General features: G+C 43.2%; 1 protein-coding gene across 1 annotated transcript in view; it reads right to left on the bottom strand.

Moving 5' to 3' along the window:
* Positions 1-1,765: 1,765 nt before the first annotated feature.
* The window catches only part of mfn1a (mitofusin 1a), a 15,062-nt gene continuing 2,797 nt past the window's right edge, over positions 1,766-14,030 (bottom strand). The window contains exons 4-18 of the mRNA XM_080010355.1: positions 13,971-14,030; positions 13,572-13,696; positions 13,117-13,225; positions 12,908-13,015; positions 12,331-12,484; positions 11,755-11,822; positions 11,282-11,403; positions 10,837-10,963; positions 10,441-10,545; positions 9,517-9,619; positions 5,315-5,535; positions 2,803-2,916; positions 2,457-2,653; positions 2,237-2,371; positions 1,766-2,148 (exon numbers count right to left, since the gene is read on the bottom strand). The exon at positions 13,971-14,030 is cut by the window's right edge and continues 103 nt beyond it. Coding sequence (XP_079866481.1) covers positions 2,085-2,148; positions 2,237-2,371; positions 2,457-2,653; positions 2,803-2,916; positions 5,315-5,535; positions 9,517-9,619; positions 10,441-10,545; positions 10,837-10,963; positions 11,282-11,403; positions 11,755-11,822; positions 12,331-12,484; positions 12,908-13,015; positions 13,117-13,225; positions 13,572-13,696; positions 13,971-14,030 — 1,812 coding nt within the window. The 3' untranslated portion in view covers positions 1,766-2,084. The remainder of the gene's footprint in view (positions 2,149-2,236; positions 2,372-2,456; positions 2,654-2,802; positions 2,917-5,314; positions 5,536-9,516; positions 9,620-10,440; positions 10,546-10,836; positions 10,964-11,281; positions 11,404-11,754; positions 11,823-12,330; positions 12,485-12,907; positions 13,016-13,116; positions 13,226-13,571; positions 13,697-13,970) is intronic.

Here is a 14,030-nt window from a genome sequence, read left to right as displayed (position 1 = left end):
TTCCATGTACATTTTGTTTGTTTCTATGTTTATGTTTTTGCATGTACATGTTGTTGTTTGTTTCTATGTTTATGTTTTTGCATGTACATGTTGTTGTTTGTTTCTATGTTTATATTTTTCATGTACATGTTGTTCTGATGTTTCTATGTTTATGTTTTTCATGTACATGTTGTTGTTTGTTTCTATGTTTATGTTTTTCCATGTACATGTTGTTCTTTGTTTCTATGTTTATGTTTTTCCATGTACATATTGTTCTGATGTTTCTGTTTATGTTTTTCCATGTACATGTTGTTCTGATGTTTCCATGTTTAAGTTTTTCCATGTACATGTTGTTTGTTTCTATGTTTGTTTTTCCATGTTCATGTTGGTGTTTGTTTCTATGTTTATGTTTTTCCATGTCCATGTTGTTGTTTCTATGATTATGTTTTCTTTGTAGATGTTGTTTTTTTCTATTATGTTTTTCCATCTACATGTTTTGTTTGTTTCTGTGTTTATGTTTTTCCATGTACATGTTGTTCTGATGTTTCCGTGTTTATCTTTTTCTATGTACATGTTGTTGTTGTTTGTTTCTATGTTTAAGTTTTTCCATGTACATGTTGTTTGTTTCTATGTTTATGTTTTTCAGTGTTCATGTTGGTGTTTGTTTCTATGTTAATGTTTTTCCATGTCCGTGTTGTTGTTTCTATGATTATGTTTTCTGTGTAGATGTTGTTTCTTTCTATTATGTTTTTCCATCTACTTGTTTTGTTTGTTGCTGTGTTTATCTTTTTCCCTGTACATGTTGTTTGTTTCTGTGTTCGTTTTTCCATGTACATGTTGTTGTTTGTTTCTATGTTTATGTTTTTCCATGTACATGTTGTTGTTTGTTTCTATGTTTGTTTTTCCATGTACATATTGTTGTTTGTTTCTATGTTTATGTTTTTCCATGTACATGTTGTTGTTTGTTTCTATGTTTGTTTTTCCATGTACATGTTGTTCTGATGTTTCCATGTTTAAGTTTTTCCATGTACATGTTGTTTGTTTCTATGTTTGTTTTTCCATGTTCATGTTGGTGTTTGTTTCTATGTTTATGTTTTTCCATGTACATGTTGTTGTTTCTATGATTATGTTTTCTGTGTAGATGTTGTTTTTTTCTATTATGTTTTTCCATCTATATGTTTTGTTTGTTTCTGTGTTTATCTTTTTCCCTGTACATGTTGTTTGTTTCTATGTTTATGTTTTTCCATGTACATATTGTTCTGATGTTTCTGTTTTTCCATGTACATATTGTTGTTTGTTTCTATGTTTATGTTTTTCTATGTACACGTTGTTGTTTGTTTCTATGTTTGTTTTTCCATGTACATGTTGTTCTGATGTTTCCATGTTCATGTTTTTCCATGTACATGTTTTCGTTTGTTTCTATGTTTATGATTTTCCATGTACCATCGCTCACCGGCCCAACGTGAGCAGGTCAACTCAAAGTGTCCGTTTCAGCGACACCGAGGACCTCCGGCTCCCTGGAGGCACTACTCAGCCCCTGCCGCCGACCCGGGGGGCCATGGGGTTCAGAATATTCTTACTACAGCGTGCAGATGAAATACTAGGTGGAATAAAGTTGTGTGAGATTTTTTTTTTAATCAGACGACCGGTGTGCACGCTGCTTCAACATCCAGATACTTCCTGTACAACAGGGAAACAAACTACAACTAAACTTCTGTCGGCAGTCGTAGTAGTAGTAGTACATGGTACAGAGTATACTTTTCAGCTTGAGAAGTGGATTCCCACCCCAGGAAACCGAAACACTTCGTCTGAATCCCACTGAACTAAAATCAATGATGCTTTAAAGTGAAGACTGAGAAAGTCAACTCAACCCAAATATTATTTTTCTTGTCCCAGCACATTACGGTGTCGTACCTTTAAGTACATTTCAATTTTACATTTTAACAACGACAACAAAGACCAGACGTGTTTCATTCAGTGCGATGGGGATCACCCTGTTGTCCTCCATCTTGATCTGTGAACTTTATCAAACTTTATTCCTGGAAACCCTCTTTTCCAAACCTCCTCTGGGGGTTTCAGGGAGGCTCCTGCCGGTGGAGTCCGGATCAGTCCTGCAGGTACTGGGCGGAGAAAGCCTCCAACCGAGCCTCCAGCTCCGTGGCTCGGTTCCTGTTCCAGAGCAAACCCTCGTTAAAATTCACCAAACTGAGTTGAGCAAATCCTAATAATCCGAATAATTGATATGATGTAATGAGACCTGAGGACTTTGGAGCGTCTCTGGGTGTTCTCCAGTCTCTGGATCTTGAGGCTCAGCTGGCGGATCTGGGTCTCCATCTCAGCCTCGCTCAGGTCCACGCGCTGGGTCAGACGGCTGAAGGTGGAGGCCAGCTCCCTGGGTGGACCACCCCACAGGGACAGGAAGTGAGGACATCACACACCCAAGGCCCCCCCCCCTCCCCGGACAGGCGGGTCCTCACCTGCGGACCTGCTGGCTGCAGCCGCTGCAGGTGACGGGGATCAGCACTCGCAGGCGTGCGGCGGCGTGCTCCGCCAGCTGCTGCTTCAGGGCACGTTCCCGGGACGCGTCCGTCCACGTCAGCTTCTCGTACGTGTACAGGAGACCGTACAGCGAGACGGAGAGCAGCACCAACCGCCAGCCCACCGAGCGCCACACCTGGAGAGAGAGACGGGTCCATCTGACTGTCTGCTTGCCGGTCTATCTGTCTGTCTATCTGCCCGTCTAGCTGTCTGCTTGTCCGCCTGTCTGTCTGCCTGCCTGTCTGTCTGTCTGTCTGCCCGTCTGTCTGTATCCATTCATCTCACCACTCCACCGATCACCAGCATGGTCATGGACACCCGAGACGTCAGTGACACGAGGCCGGAAGCGATGGAGCCCGCCAGCTCCTCCTTCAGATTCACTCCTTCCTGCGCGATGCTCTGGAGAGTGGGGAGGAGAGAGGGAGGGATTAAATGTCAAACAGTCTCCTCTTTTGGGAGCGGTGTCCAGTGGCTGGTTCTGACGAAGTGTCGTGACCTGCCTCGCGTCACATAAAATTGATTTACGACCTTCACTGAGTTGAGAGGTCAAAGGTCAAGCTCATCAAATTGTTATTGGAGTTTTCACGGATTTGTAATTCATCGTGTCATCACATGGGACGGGGTGGGGTCATGCATCGCATGTGTGAGGGATGGGGCCAGGAGACAAGTCATCCAAGTTTTTGGGGGACCATCCGCCCGCATGAGGGGGGTGGGTGGGGGACCACCCCAAAAACAATAAAAAACTCCAGAAATCAATGAAGAACCAGATGTAACCCATAAAAATGTTATGAATTACATCAAAGGTCACCTACACATATTACAATTCCAATAACAATTTTACGAGCTTGACCTTTGACCTCTCAACTCAGTCAAGGTCGTGAATCTATTTAGTGTGACACAGGGCAGGCCACTATACTCTCTGTTGTCTTGTGTTTTAATCCTGACCTGGTTTTACATCCACGGTGCCCAAGAAACGTTTCTAACATTCTGAGCGACGCCTTTCAGACAGTCCTCAGGACTGCAGCACTCCAACGTCTTCAAAACTTAAAGGATTAATAAACAACTTTTGTGCTGTTCCTTATCATAATGAAGTAAATGTTTACTACACAGTGTAATGGCTATAGAATAATGACACCATCAGCGTTTAGCTTGGTTCCCTATAAGCCTTGTTATCACTATGCATGAGGACTGCCACCAGGTACGAACTCCCAGGAAAATGATTTATTTACGGCAGCGCGTCACAGGATGTGCGTCAAGCAACGAGCAACCATTAGTGGAGTTGGAGGACGGTGGAGCAATATGCTCCATGTAGACCCATAACACCCATGTAACCATTGAATATAATAACAACTCACTGAAATGGATTTAGGAATATAAGCAATGGACCTAGGGCACTCGGCTACGTGAATGGCCGCTCAGGGCTTGTGGCTGGATGGGGCATCTGGCCAGTCGTGGGATGGCAGGCCTCGCCTTTGCGCAGGGCGTTTGCGGGTGTGTGGACCGGCTCGCCTGCAGGGTGGTCGGCTCGGCGGGGTGTCGGTCTGTCGGTGCAGGACCTGGCCTGCGGTCTGCGCCTGGCGTCGCTGCCCAGGTTCTGAACCTGCGGCTGCGTCTTGTTCCTGCACGTGGGGGTGGCTTGTATGTGTGCACCTCAGGGGTGCAGGGTCTCCTCCCGCTCCCTGGGACTGGGTTATGCTCCTCGGAGCCGGGCAAAGCTGTTGCTGCTCCCCTTTTCTCCCTCATTTACTGCCTTAACTATGACAGGAAGAGACCACGTGATCAATTGCTGTTCCAGTTCTCCTGGACATAATTAACTCTGTTTTGTGGGATACATGTTGTATGATGTTTATATGTTTCTATTTTTTCATGTACATGTTGTTTGTTTCTATGTTTATGTTTTTCCATGTACATGTTGTTGTTTGTTTCTATGTTTATGTTTTTTCATGTACATGTTGTTGTTTGTTTCTATGTTTATGTTTTTCCATGTACATGTTGTTTGTTTCTATTTTTCCATGTACATGTTGTTTGTTTCTATGTGTATTTGTGTCACCGTGGTGATTCTCCCTCTTGCAGTAGTAATGATGATTGAATGCTACATGGTCAGATGGTTCTCCAAAGAGGGGCTTGCTGGTGGCTGTGTGCTCTGCTCGTCCCACAGCTCGTACACAGGACAGAGTTGTTGCAGCAGTTGTTGATGATTAAAGATGAATAAAGAGTTTCATTGCAGCTTGACAAGTTCAACTCCACTTGCAACTAACTCTGTCCTACATGCAATGGAACAAGTACTCTGTGTAGTATGTCCAGCATGATGACAGCACAGGGGGAAAAAAATTATAAATAAATTATTTGATGAATGTAAACATTATAGTGCCTTTCATCTAGAAAAAACGCAGCTCCCCCGTTTACTTTTATCCGTTTACAGGCCAATGTTGCCCACTCCAATATGGTAGCAACGTTGAGGTATGGCAGCAACGGGCCAAATCGGTCAACGTCTATCTATGATTGCGCAACTATGAGAAATGAAATTAAACCAAAATTGTGACAATTTCCATGTAGCTCTTCAGTCAACGTGCTTCTTTCTTGTGTGGTGGATGCTGTGGTGGTGGTGCTGATCATTTCCACCGAAGGCTCTGGGGAAATGGTAAAGCCATCTGGTTGCCTTTGCGACAGCGGCGCAAAAAGATAATACCACTTTGAAACTCTCAGGGGGGGAAGATGAAAAGCTGTCTACTGCCCCTTTAACGGGAAGTACAAGCGGATGGGCTGCCCTGGACAAAAGGAACTTCCCGAAGCCCACCTGGATCCGGGGGTCCAGCCCCGCGAGGGCCTGCCGGGCATCGGTGGGTCCGATGAAGCGGGTCACCAGGGCGGTCCAGCCCAGAGAGAACCGGAACTGGATGTCCTCCTGGAAGTCCGCGCATAGCGCCGCCATGTTGAGGTCGAAGGTCAGGTCGAAGCGGGAGCTGGGCAGGTGGAGCGTCTCCTTGGAGACGGAGGACAACAGCGGCCCGATGCTCTCTGTTGGAGAGAATCATGGCAAGGAAAGAATATTAAATGAAATGAGAATGTGAAGAGACTCCAGACAGTTTGATGAATATTTAAAATATATGATAATTACAATAATAATAATTATAATAATCATCATTATAATTATAATAATTATAATTATAATAATAATTATAATTATAATTATTATAATTATTATTATTATTATTATTATTATTATTATTGTAATTATTATTATTATTGTAATTATTATTATTATTATAATTATTGTAATTATTATTATTATTATTATTATTATTATTATTATTATTATTGTAATTATTATTATTATTATAATTATTGTAATTATTATTATTATTATTATTATTATTATTATTATTAGGGGTCCAGCCCAAAGGGCTAGATCCCCTTTTGTAATTGCTTTGGAAAAATTCTCAGAATTTTGAAATCTTAACCTTGAAACAGAAGAATCTCTCGTGATTTACAATATACATTACAATATAGATAAGTAATCTACAGTATAAAACTAAACTGAATTTTGAAATTTTGGATTATTTACAACATTTTTTACAATGAAGTAGTTATTAAAACTAACATTTATTTATTATGTTTTCGAAATAAAATATATTTATTATTATTGAAAAAATGAAAAAAAATCCAGTCCCCTACGTCACAATATTATAAAAATAAGTACTAAAGAAAGATACTGTGGAAAAAAATACAAATGGGGGAACTTTCAATACAAGTGTTAATTCGCCACATCTGTCAGTGTTCAGGGGCTCATTTCATGAGGATGATTTACAGGTTGGAGACTCCAGAAATAAACAATGTGCAGCTATGAGTTCAATGGTGGTTCTTAAGAACAAAACAAACATAACATGGATGTGACAGTAACTATTTCAATGTGTGTCATGCAGTGTTACCTGCTACAATACAACACCACCAACTTGACGACAAACATTTCCAGCGTCCAACGACAGTTTATCACAGGAGGCTCCTCCCGTGTCAGATACACCAACGACAACATGGTGACATCACCAAGTTAGAGAAAATGGTAAAAAAGGAAAATGAAGGTGAATGGTTTCTATATTTACCTTTGTTGAGATGACTTTGTTTTTGTAATAAATACATCCCAAATGTCAAGCTGTCGTAATAAAACTGTGCATCCCAAACATTGTTTTTTTGTTAAACAACTACATATAACAGTGTTTATATACACTGGTTACCTTGCAACTTAATACAAGTTGTGGATTTTCCTTTTTTTTACATGACTTAAGATTTCCATTCGAATAATATACGCTTGTTAATTGTCGTGTGATCTTTATACATACTGTAATATTTGTTTGATTAGTTAGTCCAGATGTTTGTTCAATAAAACAGTTATTTGACTCGTCTTGTCATTTCCACATTTACAAATGCACTCTATTCTATAAGTTATAAACAAAAATAGGGCTGCTTGCTCAGTTATTTATAACTGTTATTTATAACTGACCTATCCTAAATTTTTTGTGGTAAAAATCCCAAAAATGATTATGTCACATTAGAACTTGATCATTGGTTGAGGTCTCGTTGGAATGGAAATTTTTCATAGGTGATCCAAGTTTATAGGTGATCCAAGTTTCGTCCAAGTTTGATCCACACTGATCTACATTTGTGTCAAGAAATATTGATACTTTACATATTCACCAAAAATGAATGAAGAAAACGGGCGTTACATTGAGAACACAGTCACTTTGTGACATTGTGGACCAATGCCATATAAATCCACGGTTTGTCTCTGAGACGTCGTAAAAATCGAAAAATTGGAACTTGTGCCGCATACCTAAACTGGACCCCGTGTATTGCAGCTCTAGACAGACAGCTTGAACCGGGGCTGCGTTTAATGGAAACTCGGAAAACTGTATCTTGTTCTGCGTTTTACAAAACCCCTGAAACGACCATTCAAAGAAGATGTCGTCGCAACCGCAGGAAATTCTTCGCACCGTCGGAGGAACCAACCTTTTCTTTTATGTAATCCAGGAACGATTGTAATTGTTAGAACATCGTTTTAGGGATAATTCAACTGAACACCGGAAGAGCAACATGCAGACGTAAGTGCACGTTGATTGGTCCAGATGTGAGCGTTTGTAACTTTTGTAAATTGTGCTGCAGTTCACAGAATCCAGAAAACTGTAATATGTTCCTAAAACAACTAAACTGGACCCTGTGCATTGCTGCCTGCAACAGGCTGGGTCCCCTCATGTTTTCTCTTGTGAAAATTTCTCAGAATTTTTCAAGCTAAAACTATTTGACGCTGAAGAATGGCAGAAGCTACCAACATGGTTTACATCTTGTTTGAACCGGTATGTCACAAACATCTTGTAGTTTAAGTTTCATCCAAATCGATCCACATACCAAATTAGACCCCAAATCACAGATATGGTCCAAGTCATTGAACACCAATGTATGTACAACAGGGCTAAAGTATCTGGAACACAACAACGACATCAGCTACGAACACGGTTGAGGTGTCGTTTAAAGCGATATGTCACAAGCATCAGTGGTGTAAGTTTCATGCAAAACGATCCACAAATGGAGCAGATATTAGGGAAAAACCAAACAACTTTGGTCAATATCCAGCTGGTCCTGCTTGACTGACGCGTCACTATTCTTAAACAAAATGAAGGAGATGATATTTACAGTAAGATGCTTTCTGACATCATCGTGTCCAGTGTACGGTGGAGACTCCGTCGTTCTGTAGTGGTTTGACGTTACCAACCATGGGTTTACGTGTATATTTATGTACTTGCTTACCTTTCTTAATTGATATTTTTTTTATCTCTCAGGTGCCCATTACTTTGCTGGATTCATGAAAAATACAGTAAAAAGTAATCTACAAAACTTGTGACCACGTTGAGTCCAGTCCACTGAAATGTGCGACTGGGTGATGCCTTCAAGATCCAGTGAGGTGTCGTAAAAATAGAAGCCGTGATATGGTAATAACTCACAGAAATACCACAATGTTTTTCATGGAAACATAACTTATCAAAAATATAATCCAAGGTAAAAAGTCACCACTAAAATTACATAAGTTCGACTTCTATCGTTAAGCTGTGTAAATATCTCATCATTCACGTTCATGAGACCCAATGTCACCTCCCGTTACTGAGGCTGCACATGTACTTACACACGACAAGGTGAGTTTTAACAATGACAAGGTTTGTTTTAAATTAAAAAACAGTAAAAAATCATTTTAAAGAATCTTCACGTATAAAACGTTTCCTACAGCTAAACATAGCACATTTAAATGAAAAGACAGAAAGGGTTCAGTATTGACAAGTTCTACCACAATAATTCTAATTCCAAATTAATGATGAAGCTCCATAAATGTTGTCTGCATTACAATATAAACAAGTCATCTATTCAACTGAAATTTCATATTGTAGATAATTAATTAAATAAAAGTATTTATTATTATTGTTATGCAAAGTAATTACAAAATTTGTTTTTGTTATTGTTACAGATGCCGGAAGATAGCCGAAAATCCAGAACAATAAAGAAGCCATTGTCCAAATATGCTGTCGTCAAGGTCAGTCACAATATCAAAAAAGAGTTATATGGACGTAACTCCACGACGTTTGATGTTTGTAACTTTAATAAATTGTGATGCATTTCACAGAAACTAAAAAATTCTAACACAAACCTAAAACAAATAAGCTGGACCTTGTGTATATTTAATATTATTATTAATATTACTATTATTAATAATAATAATAATAATATTTTTATTATTATTATTATTATTATTATTATTATTATTATCATTATTAAAAAATGTATATGTATATGTATTTTTTTTTTTACTGTTATTGTTATTATTATTATATAAAATGTATATGTAAATATATATGGATGATTATTATTAATATTATTATTATTGTTATTATTATTATTATTATTATTATTATTATTATTATTATTATCACCATTATTATTATTATTATAGAATATTACCCATCATGCTGTTCTGGGAGGACTGTACATCTCGAATGACTCCAGTGGAACAACGATAAGAAAGAGAGCTGATCATCCTTTCTTCTACATGAGACACAAGTTTCTGTAGAGAGAGAGGAGGAGGAGGAGAGAAGGAGAGAAAGAGGAGGAGTAGAGGAGGCGGTGAGGGGGAGGAGCAGCAGGAGGAGGAGGAGGAGGAGGAGGAGGAGCAGCAGGAGGAGGAGGAGGAGGAGGAGCAGCAGGAGGAGGAGGAGGAGGAGTAGAGGATTAGGTGAGGAGGAGAGGGGGAGGAGAGGAGGAGTAGAAAAGGAGAGGAGGAGGTGAGGAGGAGAAGAGGAAGAAGAGGAGTGGAGGAGGAGGAGGAGGAGGAGGAGGAGGAGGAGTACATTTTCATAATGGATTTTAATAATCTTCCTTTTCTACTGATACACAGAACAATGAGACATTAACAAGCAGGTTAATAGAGTCTGACACACACACACACACACACACACACTCTAACTCCTGACCTCAATATCGTCTTTTTACTGCTGAGGGACAATAAGCAGCTTAACTGCAAATCCTCCAACATCAGTGTGTGTGTGTGTGTGTGTGTGTGTGTGTGTGTGTGTGTGTGTTCCATGTCATCCTAAGCAGATTCCGTTTAGAGCCAGGAGTTCCATTTCCTGTTGTGCGCCTCAGACTCCATCCAAACCTTGAACACTCAGGCGACTGCACCTGGCAACCCGTGGGCCGCCAGGTGCAGTCAGCAGTTTCAGTCCTTCATTCATTTTGCTGAAAGGCTCATGAACAGCAGGTTAAAAGTGGATTTATTGAACTTCTACCTTCGTTTCAGTCCCTGCAGACAGTGCCTAGAGTCGTGGATTACCTCTTTAAATTCAAGTTGAAATGTCCTAAAATGTGGGGTTGAATCTTTCTCCGCACCTTCTTGTAAACAGCCAGCGTCTCCTGCGTGGGCTTGAAATCAGCCCTGAACTCCTCCACCAGCACCGGGAGGCTCTGGATCTGGTCCAACATGGCCGCCGCCACCTGCAGCAGGAAGAGGGGACTGCGGTCAGGCTCAACAGTCGGAAGGAAAACCACACACAGAGTCCATACGTTTCCTGCGCTGTGCTGAAAAAGGAAGAACAAGAGCTGCATTGCATCGTGGGTAAAATGTCTCTAGAGGGACCGTTGGATGGACACTTGTATTCCTGCTGTCGACTTGTGAGTGAACTTTGTTACCCCCTACGGCCTGGAACACGTCTCGACAAGGAGACGCCCTCTGCACTTCGGACACTGCCTCTGTTTTATTCCCAGACAGGAAGTGACCCCACCCACCCTGACGGTCACTTCCTCTGCCAGAGCCGTGATCCGCTGGTTCACGCCGTCCGTCAGACGGTTCATCTGCCCGCGGACGAAGTCCAGCTGGTCCCTCTGCTCCTCCCGCTGCTCCAGGCAGTAGATCCTAGCACAGGGTCAAAGGTCACCAGACTCTTATTTCTGCTGTATTTTCAGAGACGGACGGACAGACAGACAGAGAGAGAGACAGAGAGAGAGACAGACAGACAGACAGACAGACAGACAGACTGACAGACAGAGAGACAGACGGACAGATAGACAGACAGACAGACAGACAGACAGACAGACAGACAGACAGACAGACTGACTGACAGACAGAGAGACAGACGGACAGATAGACAGATAGACAGACAGACAGACAGACAGACAGACAGACAGACAGACAGACAGACAGACAGACAGACAGACAGACAGACGGACTCACTTCCTGTCTGCAGAGGAGATGTTGATGGCGTCCATGACGGCCTTGATGGCCTGGGTGATCTGCCAGGCTCGGGCCGTGTGCTGCTCAAACTTGGTTTTGACGGCGGACTGAGAGATGAACTCCTGCGAGGTCAGAGGTCATTGGGGTGGCGGGTTATTCAGTACGGCCTTGGAAAGCGGCTCCAAAGGAGAGTTTGCCGTAAAGCAGCATGACAACATCCTGTTGGTGCAGAACGAAGCGATTCCCCTGAGGGTTCCCCTCGCAACGCAGAGCTGAACCGACCCAGTCAAAGCGACCGAGAGTCAAATCGACGCGTCACTGGGGGCCGACGCGTCGCCGGGGGCCCGAGCGTCGCCAGGGGCCGCACCCGCAGAAGGACGCGTCATCCCTGAGGATGAGGCGTCTCCGCTGATTCTGACCTCCAAGGACATTTTTGTTCTAAACCTCTGGCGTTAAAGCGTCTGTGTCGGTACCTCAAAGGCCCTTTCGAAGCTCTGGAACTCCCTCAGTCTGTCCTGGAAGCCTTCAGCCAGAGCGCCACCTGCAGGTCCAAGCACACGGGGGTCAAGCCTCAGGACGGACCAGGGAGGGGGGGTCGGGGCGGCGGAAAAACACAGAATAGCATTTCCTCTGCGCGCGAGCGACTGCAGCGACGCACAGAGGTCATCAAAGCACCATGAGGCGGAGGCAGCGGCTCGGATCTGAGAAGAAGACGCTGGTTTTAAGACGGGGTGGGGTTTCCACCAGAGGGGGGCGCCGCGCAGGTGAAATTTGTCCCCCCCGGTCAAAACTTTTAAATACCCAGAGCCATGACATCGGCTGGATGCACGTCTGAGGAGGGAGACCCGGACCCGAGTCCAACCCATCCCATAACTGCAATGACCCAAACCCCTACGAGTCCAGGGCGGGGGCTCAGGGAGTCGGGCGATGGTCGACCCGCACAGAGCTCTCCTTGGCTGTTGCCCTGCGGCCGACCGCCGGTGACGTGCTCTTGAGTCCCTCGCCTGTCTCGTCCCTCCCACGCGTTTGACCTGTCTCACCTGCCTCACCTGTCTCTGGCATGCCCTGGGCCCGGTGCATCCTGGAGCTCAGCACCTCCTTGGCGGACACGAAGAAGATCCTCCCCGGGGCGTCATCCAGGCTCACCACCTTCAGCTCCTCGGCAAGGAAGCTCACGCAGCGCTCCAGGTGCTGCTTCCGCACCTGGAGCGCAACAACAGCCGGGTCAGGACCGAGCTCACCTGGACTGACGAGGTGGGACGCTCCGGTCCGGACCACGTCAAAGTAGGGGGGTGTAGTCGGAGAACAGTGGCCCTGGCAGTGCGAGCGCCGGGCCTTGGCCTTTCAGCAGCCGACGTTTGCCTTTCACAGGCGTTTCAAAAGTGCTCACTTGTGTGTGTCGCTATGCTCTGATTGGTCGGGATGAAATCATTTTCACCTGGTTTCAGAGTTTGTCTCGAGACAGAGCAGAGATCGGATCACGTGACAGACTCCAGGACTGAATAGCAGTGATCTGAGGAGCGGTATCTGGCCGACGCAACGTCCAGACATCAGGACCAGACCCTGACAACAGGGTTGGCGGAGTCGGGTATGTATTTAAAACGGCTTCCGGCTCCGCCCACTCACCTCCTCGATGTAGTCGGGCTCGGTGACGGAGGCGTCCCAGCGGTTGTGGAGGATGAAGATGTTCGGTTTGGAGATCCTCTCGCTGACTTTGTGGAAGAAGAGCTTCTCCTGAGGAATTCAAACACACACACGCACACACTGCATTTGTGTGTGTGTGTGTGTGTGTGTGTGTGTGTGTGGGTGGGTCTGTGTGTGTGTGTGTCTCTCACTGTGTTCATCAGTGTGGACTCTGCGTTGCCGACCAGCACGAAGACGTCGGCGTCCAGACAGAACTTATCGATCCAGCTGTCTATCTCCATGGTAACGTCGGTCCCAGGACTGACGGACGGACAGGAAACAGGTTAAAGGAACATTCCACTCTGATTCTGTTTGTTCTCTACAGAATCAACTGGAAACTGAACGGGTTTGAAGCTGCTTTGCTGTCCACTCTCCCTCCACTGTCACAAGGACCTGATGGTAAACAACATATTTACACCCAGTCAGTGTTGATGTTTTTTATATCGATTTGTCTTTTTAGGGCGGAGCGCCGGATGTTGTTGACCAAGCTGTGAGGACGTCTTCATCGGCTCGTTTGTGGAACACCCGTCAATGCTGTTACACATCAAAACATCTCATTGAAAAGGTCTTTTTCTTGGGTTGGGTGGGAGGTTCTGGAGGTTCTCACCTGTCCATCAGAACCAGGTCGTCCCTCAGCAGAGCACAGCGAGATTTAGGCCAAAAGACCTTGACCAAACTGCCCAAATCTAAAGTTGGATCCATGTGGAGAGCATGGGCCAACTGGTTCACTGTCTGGAGAGGAAGAGGTCAGAAGAGAAAATCATTTATAATAATAATAATAATATTAACAATAATAATAATAATATATTAATAATATATTAATAATATAATAACAATATAATAATAACAATAATAATAATAATATTATAATTATAACATTATATTATATAATTATATATAATAATATTATTATTATAAATTAATAAAATGAAAAAATAATTATAATTATGATATAATAATAATAATAATAATAATAATAATAATAATAATGATTAGTGATGCTCACACTGATGCTCTGCCTCTGGCTGGATGTCTCCATGGTGAGGAAGGCCTCGTCTCCGTCCGT

This window comes from Zeus faber, assembly GCF_960531495.2.
Source record: "Zeus faber genome assembly, chromosome: 12".
NCBI lineage: Eukaryota > Metazoa > Chordata > Actinopteri > Zeiformes > Zeidae > Zeus > Zeus faber.
Note: the sequence above shows the minus strand (reverse complement) of the source record. Positions and strands in the feature narration are given on the sequence as shown.